The sequence below is a fragment of the Cydia pomonella genome, chromosome 11 (assembly GCF_033807575.1).
Source record: "Cydia pomonella isolate Wapato2018A chromosome 11, ilCydPomo1, whole genome shotgun sequence".
NCBI classification, from domain to species: Eukaryota; Metazoa; Arthropoda; class Insecta; order Lepidoptera; family Tortricidae; genus Cydia; species Cydia pomonella.
Window position 1 is genome coordinate 12,850,379 of NC_084713.1, and position 12,999 is coordinate 12,863,377.

Consider the following 12,999-nt stretch of genomic DNA (forward strand, 5'->3'; position numbering starts at 1 on the left):
CGGTCAATGCACACAACGGGGATGTTATTCACAGATCACTAGATCTACTAGATAGATTATGAAAAACGACTCGCAGTCGCCGCAAATTAGCTCTCCCATACTAATTACACACTTACACAGTTATTCATTAAAGCGCATTCGCTCAATTCGCTGATTTTAGTTGAGTCTACGTTTGTTGGACTTATTTAAATTACAATGATGTTAACAATGATTTAATTATATAAGTAACCATCGGTTGTCTTAGTATAAAATATAATATTATTTACAGTACATATGGTGCTACTTTCCCGCACTAGTACACTATCACATTACGTAACTAGGTCGAAAATTTAAAGGGTCATATTATGTACTGTAAAATGTTGTACGATATATGTGCGAATTTCCTATTTTTCACACGTGTATAGTAATGTACTAATGTGTAAGTAATGTGTGGCGTAAGAAAACGTTATCACAAAAAAGTGAATAGTGTAAGATTGTACTGTAATATGTATTTATCACTAGCGACCCGCCCGGCGTTGCACGGGTAAACCTTAACAAATTATACACTTAAACTTTCATTACGAATCATGCTATTGATAGGTAAAAACCGCATGAAAATCCGTTTTTGGGTTTCTCGCGAACATACAGATAGAGAGACGCTGCGGAGGAATTTGTTTTAATGAAGTATAGTGATTATTTATCTGTGACTAGAGAATGGATGAGATTAATAGTTGAAACTAGACATTTATCGACTTCAGTTTTTTTTTATATATATTTCGCCTACTATCAAAATGTGCATAGCGTCTGGTAATAGTTAGGTATCGCCGGCGGAAATGGTGTGGTAATGTTGATTATCAATTTTTAACAATGTTTTCTAAAACATACATGAAAATCAGCCATGAGAATATTGAGAAAAGTTAGTAATATTTTTATCACCTTGTACCGGACAAATGGCCCTCGGGCCAATATAGCAAGTACGCAGATATTAAAAGTACATACTAACACTAGTAACACTATAATATCACATGCATTTTATTCATGAGAAAATAAGTAAGGTCTGGCGGCTCTGGGATCTTGGACTATATCAATTTCTCCTTCCTCCTCGCCTTGTCCAGGCATTTTGCCACGGCTCATGGGATCCTGGGGTCCGCTTGGCAACTAATACCGAGAATTGGCGTAGGCAGTTTTTACGAAAGTGATTGCCATCTGACCTTCCAACCCAGAGGGTAAACTAGGCCTTATTGGAATTAGTCCGGTTTCCTTACGATGTATTCCTTCGTCGAAAAGCGACTGGTAAATATCAAATGATATTCCGTACATAAGTTCCGAAACACTCATTGGTACGAGCCGGGGTTTGAACCCGCGACCTCCGGATTGCAAGTCGCACGCTCTTACCGCTAGGCCACCAGCACTTAATAATAATAAGCTATCAATATTACACTTTAAACAACATCGCGAGACGACTCCGCCATTTTGAAGTTCGACCAGAAGTGCCTCCTTAATAAATGAATTAGTACATAAGTATGTATTTTACCAAATAACTTATTTATTAAAAAGTAATTAAATGTAGGGCACAATAAAAATAAACTAACTTATCTATTAAATAAAACTAAATTAAAACTAAAAACTAATACTAAATAAAATTAAAATATGTTTAAAAAATTTGGCCCCTTTGGCATGGTGCCGAGGATGCTGGCAGCATTTCCCCGCTGTATAGCGATGCTGTATTTTACTTAATTTGATATTTCACCCTCTCTTACCTTATATAAAAAATTAGTACGTAGGCAAATAATGAAACACCATTACATGAGAATTTCATTAGATTGTCGAATAAACGAAACGATTTTCAAAGTTTTAATCAAATAATCCCTTTCGCAAGGAAAAATTAAGTATTTTGCTGACCATTTATTTTCGGAAACGAGTGCTAAGATTTGCTTCAGATTGGCTATCTAAGTCTAAATCAGAAAGATTTATTTCATTTTGAATCTACTGAGATTGGCTTTTGCTATGAGATTAAAAGTATTTATTTATAACAACAATATACATAATGGATATATACAGAGGATTACTATAACTAGCTTATATCTAAAATAGGCCCTTGAGGCATACCAAGGATGCTGGCGGCATTTCCTCGTTGTATCGCAATACTGATACGTTGTGCAAGGAAGCCGCCAGCTCTTCGGTCACCAGTTTTGCTATTAGATTCCTGTGAAATTATAGCAGTTAAATAATGCAGCTTAGAGTCAGTAAAAAAAAAGAAATAGTTGTATTTCAGTAAATGTTTATCTTAGAAAGAGAATGTGCGTGGCACAAAGGTATTCGTAAATATGTTCAAGAGCAATGAAACTGGGTGCCTATAAAGTCTATAAAAACTTTAACAAATTATACACCTAAACCTTCCTCAAGAATCACTCTATCGATAGGAAAAAACCGCACGAAAATCCGTACACCTTTGAGCTATCGTGAACATACAAAGTATACAGACATACAGACGCGGCGGGGGACATTGTTTTATAATATGTAGTGATCTAGTGATGTTACACTTATTGATCTTATTAAGGATTAGAACGAGTTTCAAATTTGTTATTTATTCTAGCTTCATACATTGTCAAGCAACACCATACTACTTTCTACATACAGTATAAATAAGTTTACCTGTAAAAATGAGTAAGGAAATGAAAACTGTCCCCATACGATATCCTTGACAAGACCTAAAATTTTAAACTGGTGCTTTATATTTTCAACAGGTTTGAGACTTTGAGTCTGCTAGACTAAGTTTTTTTTTTGCATAATACATTCACATTAGCACGTATTTTACAGTTCACTTATTAGATAATGCATATTTAATGCCAAAATTCAATTCTCTACCAGTCAACTTACAGATGAATCAAAGAGATTGTGGGTGGTGGTCAAGATTCTGAATTAACGTTATGAATAATGTATTAACTTACACAAAAAATAAATATAACCAGCTTTAGAAAGACATCTTTACTCACCAACTGGAAATTCAAACGGGTAAATGACGGCGAAAAACTGTGACATAAACCCGAAAGGATAGAACCCCTCTTCCGGCATTAGCGTCGGTATCAAATATGTCTCCGACTGAGGCTGCAAGCCGAATCTTATCTTAGTCCTGTCCTTCGGCTCGAACCAATCTTCAGTGTAACTTGCCCGAATGTTGTTCTCAGTCACTACAACATCGACTGATATGTTAAACATTTCTGTGGGTTCATTGAATAATTCCCGCGTTATAGGTATCATTTTCATAGTAGTCGATAAGATCTCCATACTTGTCGGTTTCTCTATTTTCCTTATTAGCAACGAATCCGATTTACGAAATTGAACATTGGTAGTTCTAGTCCTTAAGCTGTTGTATTTTTCTATCCAAGACTTTATTGCCGATGAGTTATTTGCGCTATCGGCGTCTCTTTTGCTCAATCCTTCGCTCCATATACTTCCAATTTGCCTATTCTTTTGGAACTGTGAATCGTTTTCGGCATCCTTCATATCCAGTAGGGGCTGGATCGATATTCTTTGATTATCTCTGAAATTTGTTTCCATACAACTATCCCAAACTAAAGCCAGAGGTTTAATAATAGTGCCGTCTGCATTCATTTCTCTTGCCCCGGCATTTCGATCAAAGGCTTGTAAATTGACGTTTCCTTCGTCTTCATCGTTATATTTCTTTTCTATTGCCTTTTTGTTTTGCTGTGAGTAAATTGTTGGAATTGCCTGGTAATTCTCCGACTGTAGCTGTGCGCCCGGTACGTTGGCGCCAACGACATTTAGATTGTTTCCGGCGGAGGCCGCGGGCGTCGCTTCCGATGTCGCCCGGATCTGTCGGATTTGCAAGGCAAAAATGGCGTCTGTGAAGACTTCAGGTAACGTGTTTACCTCGAGCGCTGGATTCAACTCTGTTTCCGTTATTTGCGCGGCCTTAACTTGATTTAGGAGAAATATTGCGATGGTAGAAATTATGCCAACAGTTGCCATCACTGCGAGGTTTACGAGTACATAACTATTTGTTCCGAGTTAGAGGAGTGTGCCGCGAGGTAGCGGGACACTGGACTGAGGATTTGTAGCACTTAGCAGTCTGCCCTGCCGGCGACGTTGCACAATCGTATCGAGCCGCGCCACGGTGCCTTTACTGGATTATGAAAAGAGTACTTAGCGAACAGAGACTCGCGTCTGAAGCTATGCGACTTTATTGTTAACTGAAGTATCCTAAAAGGCTTTACTGTATGATAGTAATAAATGAACGCAAACCCATTGCCAATAAAAGTGCTAATTGTAGTATTTAATTAGAAAGTTATAACTTCCGCAGCCTATGAAACGCTCTAGTATAATAATTACATTTAAATAGATAATTCATTTTCCAATACTAAAATTATAGAAGTGTTGCACTTCATGAGGACAGTTATTGTTGTATCTATTATTTTCCTGATAAGAGGGAGTTAAGGAAAATATGCAGTGTTTAAGTACCTATATTGAATTTTTAAACGTTTTCATCAAGGGCATGTGCCCATTGAAAAAAATCCCTTGGAACCTAGACAATACCGGGTTTTTCCTGTAACAGGAGCAAAAAAAAATTTTTACTGTAAGCTGTACTCCTCAAACTCACCAACATTTGTTCAGCAACTATTAAAAATAACTTATGTTTTAATTTTTATTACACATTGTTAATTCTAAGAAGCAATGTATTGCGAATTTTGTTACGTTTGAAGCATGACAAGCAACGTCAAACACACTGATGTCAGCGTACATTAAAAATAATATTAAATTTGTATGAAAAAGATAAAATCTAAAGATTTCATAATTTTTAAAAGTTGTTAATCAAAATTCCTTCGAAAGCTATATCGTTTTAGGAGTACAATATATGGTTTAATTATTCGCTCGTGTTACATGAAACACCCGGTATTTGCGAGGGTATAGACTCTAAGTAAAACTGTAAACGGTTAACTTTGACTCGATAGAAAAAAAAACACGAAGACATGTCTAATTTTCTTTTATTTTCTATTGTATATCGTTACCCTGCATACTGTAGCAGTATAATTTTAATATAAAATAGCTAGTGCTATAGCAGAGGGATTTGACAAGCACTGCAAATATTTAATCAGAAATATACTTTCTGAATTATTGAGGTAAATAGGTTAGGTGCATAATTTAATTTCTCCCCACTATTCAGTATCACACTTTGTCATAACATAAGTGCCATCACATATTATAGCTTTTCAATAATGATGTAGGTATTCATATATTTTTTGCCTTTGGTTCAAACTTACATTTGATATCAAAATTCTAAATGTTCTAAATGATGTCATTTTACATACATGTATGGACAGGTACGAGAAAAATGCACGTGCAAATGAAGCATTTTGATGTCGAAGTGTATGTGCAAATTGGTCTCCTTTATACTTGTAATTATTTTAAAAATACGAGTGCTTGAAAACCAAATTTAAGTACTCTACACTTGTCGCGTCAATTAAATTTACTTTCCAACAGCGGTTGTATACTGTAACGAGTGTAACGGCACACAATTAACAACTAAAAAATAAATCTCAGAAGCTAAAAACGATTAATTTTTTCACGGTCATCTAGATTGTATTGTATTGTATTCGGGCGATTTTCCGCAACTCGACGACTTGCGCCTATTTTGCGTGATATGTTGGGGGTGGGCTAGTCCTGCCAGCCCAGCTCCTCGAGGAATCCTATCAAACCTTTAATGTTGAGTAGGACCTCGGGGAGGTCTCTCGGAGATCCGAGATGTTTAGCCCTGTATGGAGTCACTCCGCTGCATTCCAGCACCACGTGAGAGGCTGTTTCTTCTGTCTCCATGCATCCTCGGCACAGGGGACTGTCTGTGACACCTGTTGTGAAAATATGTTTGTTAAATAGTCCATGACCTGTTATAACACTGGTTACCATACTCAGTCGGACCTTCCCTAGTTGCAGGAGCGCCCTTGTGAGTTTTCCGTTGATGCCAGGCATGGCTTCTTTTGCCTGTCTGCATCCAGTCTGGTTCAGCCAGTGTTCTGTGTGTAGTTTCCCTGTACGTGCCAGCAGCATTGAGCGTACCTTGCTAAACGGTATCGGAAGAATCGGTTCCGGACCAATCGCCCCCGCATTCGATCCTTGCCTGGCAAGCTCGTCCGCAGCATCGTTACCTCGGGATCCACTGTGTCCCTTGATCCATTGTAGGGTGATCTTGTTATTATGACATACCTCCATTAGTCTTTCGTGGCATTCATGTATAAGTTTGGATGTAACTATATGGCTATTTAGAGCCATTAAGACTGCTCTACTGTCCTCTAGGATCCTACTACCTTCCTTGCAGTGATGGCAGCCGCCGCGTTTATGATGCCCATGCACTCAGCTTGGAATACCGAGTTATGGGCTCCTAGCGGAGTGGTGATTGACATGTTCAGGTCTTCTGAGAAGGTTCCAGAGCCCGATCCGCTGTCTGTTTTGGACCCATCAGTGAAGATTCTCAGCTCCCGGGGATTGAGTCCTTCATGATTGTCGTCCTCATATAACTGTATTTTGTACCTTTTATCGAAGATAGCTTGTTTGTGAATCCGATCCGTGCCTGACCTAAGCACTGGAAATTCGTCATACACCTTTTCCAGGCATTTTGTGTGAAGAGCTCCTGTGATGTTACACCATATCTTGAGGGTTCGCAACCTTACCGCTGAGAGATTGGCCTCTTGCTGTATGTGTAGGTGCAGCGGTGGAAGGTTTAGCATGACCTCCATGGCTGCAGTCGGAGTAGACCTCGTGCAGCCAGTGGTGGCCGCGCATGCGAGCCTTTGAAGTCTTTGTAGTTTGTCTCGTACGTTGCCTAGGTTTGTTCTTGGCCACCAAACCAGAGCACCGTAACAGAGTAAGGGGCGGATTATCGTCTTATAGAGCCAGAGGGTAATTTTCGGGTTGAGTCCCCACCTCTTACCAATCATCCTTCTGCACTGCCAGAAGACAACTCCCGCCTTGTCTATCCGTTTGTTGATGTGGTTGTTCCAATTGAGTTTATTGTCGAGAGTTAGTCCTAAGTACTTAACTTCATCGGACAGCTGTAGCTCAGTTTGGAAAAGTGTTGGTCTGGTAAAGTTGCCAAGCGCCCTTTTATTGGTGAACATTACCATTTCTGTTTTGGTGGGGTTTACTGATAGATCAAATTCTCTACACCAGACGGATATTAAACATAGAATGGTGCAGTATTTCATACAATAATATTGCAAGTTAGGTACTTAAAATCATTATTAAATGACGTACCACTTTTAAAGATACTTTTTATTAAATTATATTCATTTATAAATCCTCTCTAGGCCTGATACATGTAGGCTCTTCTAAGCCAAAAATATAATTCACAAAAAAGGTTTAGCTATGCTTCTGGGCTCACCAAGATACGGCAGATTCATACTAGCAATCTGAAAGGTCTGAAAAATACCACGACATTAACGGCGGAAATACTCACGGTCCTATTCGAACTTTAAGATACGTCAAATATTAGGTCGAGATACGATGTAGCTCAAATCGGGCCGTAAGGATCCTATATGTAGGACAAGTTCCATGATGGTTAAACAATGCTTTAAAATTTTGCCCCTTCAAGAGTTTACAAATGCGGCCAAGTGTATTTTATTGTGTATGTATGTACAACATATATGACTTTAGTGTATTATTTACAAATTGATAAAGATAGAAAGGCGTGGGAAATATATTTTGAATTCAATTATAACAGATGGAAAAAAGAATAATCTATGTCTTGGGCGAAGTTAGATAGTGATTTGAGTCTTATTTTTAGGATTTGACACACGGGTGTGATATAGCAAGCGAGCTCGGTCATAAAAAAAAAAATCTAAGCGCTAAACACTGTAGGCACATATTACACTCAAATGTTTACTGTCTTTGAAAATTAAACTGCTACCTAATATACAAAATCTAATGTAAATTAAAACATTAAATAAAATAAATAGCTAACTAATGATTAGTAGGAAAACAGAAGTCATATTTCCTGTTACTGTTCCGTAAGGGTGATGTAATAGCGTATGATTACAGTTATAACTTTATAAGGCTTCACGTAACGAGACCCGCCACGCTGCAACTAACGCGTTCATTGGCTTACATCTACCCTATGCCCGTATATCAACCCGTTAAAAGCAGGCCAATCCATGTTGAAGGCTATTTTTTATTCATTGATATACTTCGTTTTTATTTAAAAATAACTAAACGTACCTTACTGTACCTTAAATATAAATAGGGATACATACAATATGCGCATAAATAAGAATACCTAGAATATCAAAATGTGAAACAAGAGGTTTTTAAGTATAAAAATGCACATGTTATCATTCTAAATATTTTGAAATTTTCCGTAAATTTATTTCTACAATTGTAAGTGCGTGAGTATTTAGGTTGACAAAAGTACATTAATTGAACAAATGTGCTTGCCTACACATATACGTACTTGACAATATATATTTCAGGGTACCCAATTGAGCGGCTTACACTCCGCGGTACACAAATGCACTGGAACGAGACCCGCCACGCTGCAACTAACGCGTTCATTGGCTTACATCTACCCTATGCCCGTATATCAACCCGTTAAAAGCAGGCCAATCCATGTTGAAGGCTATTTTTTATTCATTGATATACTTCGTTTTTATTTAAAAATAACTAAACGGGAAGAAACTTATGATCTTGGTTAACTTATTCAATGCAAAGCTATGCATATAGCGCTACTTCGTAGCGTGTAGCATACATTTCTCACTATGTAGCAATTTTTGGAGAGTAATAATAATAACTTTTCGTCATGGATAGATTAAAATAAGAATCTACTTCTCCAGTCATTCCCTCGATGCTGAGGATTGTTGCAGGTTCCTCCATAGGATTCTGTTCTTCGCCATGCGCATAGGTACCATAAATATAAATAGGTATACATACAATATGCGCATAAATAAGAATACCTAGTTATCAAAATGTGAAACAAGAGGTTTTTAAGTATAAAAATGCACATGTTATCATTCTAAAGTTTTTGAAATTTTCCGTAAATTTATTTCTACAATTGTAAATGCGTGAGTATTTAGGTTTACAAAAGTACATTAATTGAACAAATGTGCTTGCCTCCACATATACGTACTTGACAATATATATTTCAGGGTACCCAATTGAGCGGCTTACACTCCGCGGTACACAAATGCACTGGAATCCGGTTTGTATTAATGCTAAATCAAAATCGTACGGCGCAAAGTACTACGGATTTCCCAATGCATCTTCAAGCGTGTACTTCGACTGCGACCCGACTGCATAATTCATCCCACTTGCTTACGGACACATCGTATTTGGAATGTGTCTGCATTATGTACGATGTAGTCAGCCGTGGGTAAATCTGCGTTCTAGCACTGAATAGGTAATAGTATTTCATACAGAATGAACACGCTACAACCCACCCCGAACAGAATTACCTCGACTCGCGACGGTAGATTGTCTACATATTCAAAATTCTGATGTATAGTGTTATGTTATGTGTGTAGGCTGGGTCTCCCTCGCGATCCCTTACAACGTTTGTCCTAAAATCACTTGCCCTAACTGTCGTGTCCTAATGGGCATTAGCTCTGACGATCTTCTCATTTGTCCGAGTCCGAAGCACTCACAAAAATAATGGCTAGGGTAGAGCCGTGGGCCTGTGAAAAGAATCGTGACGACAAATAATGTTAAATAATACAAAAATAGGACAAAACTAATTAGGCAATATAAAGTTAGGTAAAATAACGATTAGGACATATCGTTATGCTTAAATACCAAATAGGCTTCAATGTATTTTATACTCTTTGGTCTGTAGTAGTTCGCTATTTGAAATATTTGAATTTTGATGTTCCAATAAAAATGTATGTCAGTCGTGGCTCATGATCCGTGCGTTTCCTTTGTACGAATATATTACATATAATCTTTAGTTCCACTAATAATTACGACAAATAACTATTATGGAACATGATATTAGGATAAATAATCAATATGGCAAGTGACATCAGGAAATAAAATATTAGGGAAAAAATATCCATACGATATAAGGGAAACCAAAATTAGGGTATATAAGTGTTAGGACAACTGATCCATTATGACAAAAAATATTAGTGTATGCAAAATCGTATAATTATTTTTAAGGATTCCGATATAGATCCGAGTAGAATTATCGATTTAAAAAAAAACTAATAAATACCACGCTGCCATGGTTATGCCGTAGTATTTTTAACTGACTTCCCTAAAGAACTTACAGACTGGTAATCTGTACATAGACACAAAAAAGTGTAACAGCGTATCCGCACAGTGTTTTTTATAGAAGTTGCCGTCTTGTGCAATATATGTTGTTAATTTTTTCTGAAATGTGTCACCAAGAGTGATTTACAATGATAGTACAGTCAGCATCACAAGTAATGGATCAGACAATGCGTGAAAATTGTCTACCATTCTCGAATAACTTAAAAAAGAGATGAAATGTAAAACAACTAGGCTGTGAAAGATCTGGGCCTCCACCACCAAGACGAGCCTAGTGAAGCGCAAGCGCTTTACCTACCTTTTCTTGAAGCGCTTCGTCGTTTTTTGAACCCTCATAACTTGGGTTTGAAAATAAAATAAAATCTCGAGATATGATGTTAATGGTGGAATTATTAAACATAAAAAGCTTCCATTACATAGCTCTTATACTTTAAATTTTATTGATTTCCAAAAAATTTCCATATTTCTTTACCGACTCACTCACTCATTCACTGATGATCATCAAAACTCTTAGGGTAGTTCCTGAAGTCATAGAAAGCGGAATTTTGGTATATATGTAAGTATTAGTACTCAAACAATAAAATAATTCAATAAATTTTGATGCTAGAAATCTGAACATTGATATATGGACTCCTTGTTATAAATAATATAATACATGTTTGAGAATATTTGGTAAATCACCCTACACCCCTTAAATTAGGGAATGGAAGATTGTTAGAAGCAAATTACAAAAAGAAGTGAAATCCCACCAAAACATTTTCATGTAAAATGTTGCCAAGACGAAACCATAAGGCTCGCACTGTCAAAAAGTTATCAGATCTCATGTAGAGCCAAGCTTCTAACTCTACAAGCCCTAACTTCACAAACTCTACACCTTAGACAAAATGTGGCTTAGCACTTTCGCTACCGTCACATGAGCGTATGGTGAAAAATGTATTAACTGTTCATTATTTTTCTGTTATACAATAGTTCTTGTTGTAAAGAGTTTGTAGTTCTTATGGTTTCGTCCAGTGTTGGCCGAACGTTAGTTGCAATAACATTTCAATTCAATTCAACATATCTTGAATTGTCATAATACTTTATGCATAAAATATTTAGTCAGAATTATTACTGAACATAACTGGGGTTTTGTTAAAAATGAGTTATGACATAATTTTTAAGGTCATTAATTTTATTCGCATAAAATTTTAAGTCATCTGCTTGATATTCATAATTGTTTTTCGTTCCAAGTATTGCAGTGCATAGTATTGATGTAAACATAAAATAAAGTCACATATTTAGTGGTCATAATATGGTTTTTTCATATATGTTACAAAGCATGATTAATAAATATGTATGATTGTGAGCAACCTATGAAGCAAATATTACTTTAGACATAATCATAACCACACAAAAATCGTATAAAAGAGGAGATCGAAGGACAGGAGCCCCCTCAAGTAGGAGAAACGGTTTTATAAAAGAAACTAATCACAGATATAGATTTATTCAATTAGTAGGTAGGATAGGTTCGTCAGGTTTCTTTAGACGCCCGAAGGGCGCGTGGCTCCGTCGAATAAGTGTTTGGACGGAGATTAGGAAAAAGTCATTATGGTTGAAAATTATTATGCTGCAAAACGTTATACATAAAAACATGATAAATATCGATAAATATGCTTTTAGCTGATATGACATTTTAGTCTTTATAATGAAAACCGATACGCACAAAAAATATAAGGCAACTGCTGAGTATGTCATTAAATATTATGGCTAAAAATGTATGACACAATATAATATGACTTATCATTTGTATGCGCAATGATGATTATGACACAAGTTGTTATGTTGTTGTGTTGTTATGTTTGTTGTGTTTGTTGTTGTTATGTGAGATGGTCGCAAGTTCTGCGACGAGGCCTGGTTTGCGGCACTAGCAGACAAAAGGGAAAAAAGGCACCGTAGCGAAACGTCACAGTCCGTCGCGAACTTCCCTTGCCAGCTCTGTGGCAGAGTATGTCGCTCTCGCATCGGTCTTTTCAGTCACCAAAAAAGATGTTTTGCGGACATTGCACTATAGATCGTCTGAAATAGACGCTAAGGCCAGTAGTAGTAGTAGTTATGCGTATCAAAGATATGACTTAAACTTCTATGCGATCCAATATCGACCCGTTCATTGGTACTATTCTAATAATCTGATATGAGATAACACTAAAGATACTTCCTTTTAAATAAAATAAAAATTATTGAAATCGATTCACATGATAAAGAATTATCCCTGAAAACCAACATATATACAGATCGCGCAAATTAGTTAGCCAATTTGCCCATAGATGGCGCTGTACACAATTATGCTAATAGTATACTTCTGGTCAAGTCAAGTAAGTCTTTCGTGATTATAGTTACATGAGAAAATTTGAAAGTTTGTACGGAATCCTCGGTGCGCGAGATAAACGAACTCGCACTTGACCGGTTTTTTCACCAAGGAGTTTTCTCTTTGCACTTAACTACAACGTGTTACACGAGCCACTGAAAGTGGGGTGGGTGCACGTTGTATAAGTCATACTCAGCAACTTTTACCATGCGACCAACACGAAAACCGCGAAAAAAAAATTGACTCATAGATTTTGGCTGGCTGATGTTGATATCTTGTATAGGAGAGTCAATTTTTTTATCGCGATTTCGGGAGTTGGTCTTATAGTAAAAGTTACTCAATATGACTTATACAACCTGTACCCACCTTACTTTCAGTGGCTGGTGTATATGAGTACTTTTATTTTA

At 36.9% G+C, this 12,999-nt stretch overlaps 1 protein-coding gene and 1 long non-coding RNA gene across 2 annotated transcripts in view; one reads left to right on the forward strand and one right to left on the reverse strand.

Moving 5' to 3' along the window:
- Positions 1-4,940, reverse strand: part of LOC133522861 (prominin-1-A) — a 37,530-nt gene extending 32,590 nt beyond the window's left edge. The window contains exons 1-2 of the mRNA XM_061858323.1: positions 2,976-4,940; positions 2,635-2,690 (exon numbers count right to left, since the gene is read on the reverse strand). Coding sequence (XP_061714307.1) covers positions 2,635-2,690; positions 2,976-3,972 — 1,053 coding nt within the window. The 5' untranslated portion in view covers positions 3,973-4,940. The remainder of the gene's footprint in view (positions 1-2,634; positions 2,691-2,975) is intronic.
- Positions 1-12,999, forward strand: part of LOC133522882 (uncharacterized) — a 212,076-nt gene that overhangs the window by 56,306 nt on the left and 142,771 nt on the right. The gene's annotated exons all lie outside the window — the stretch shown is intronic.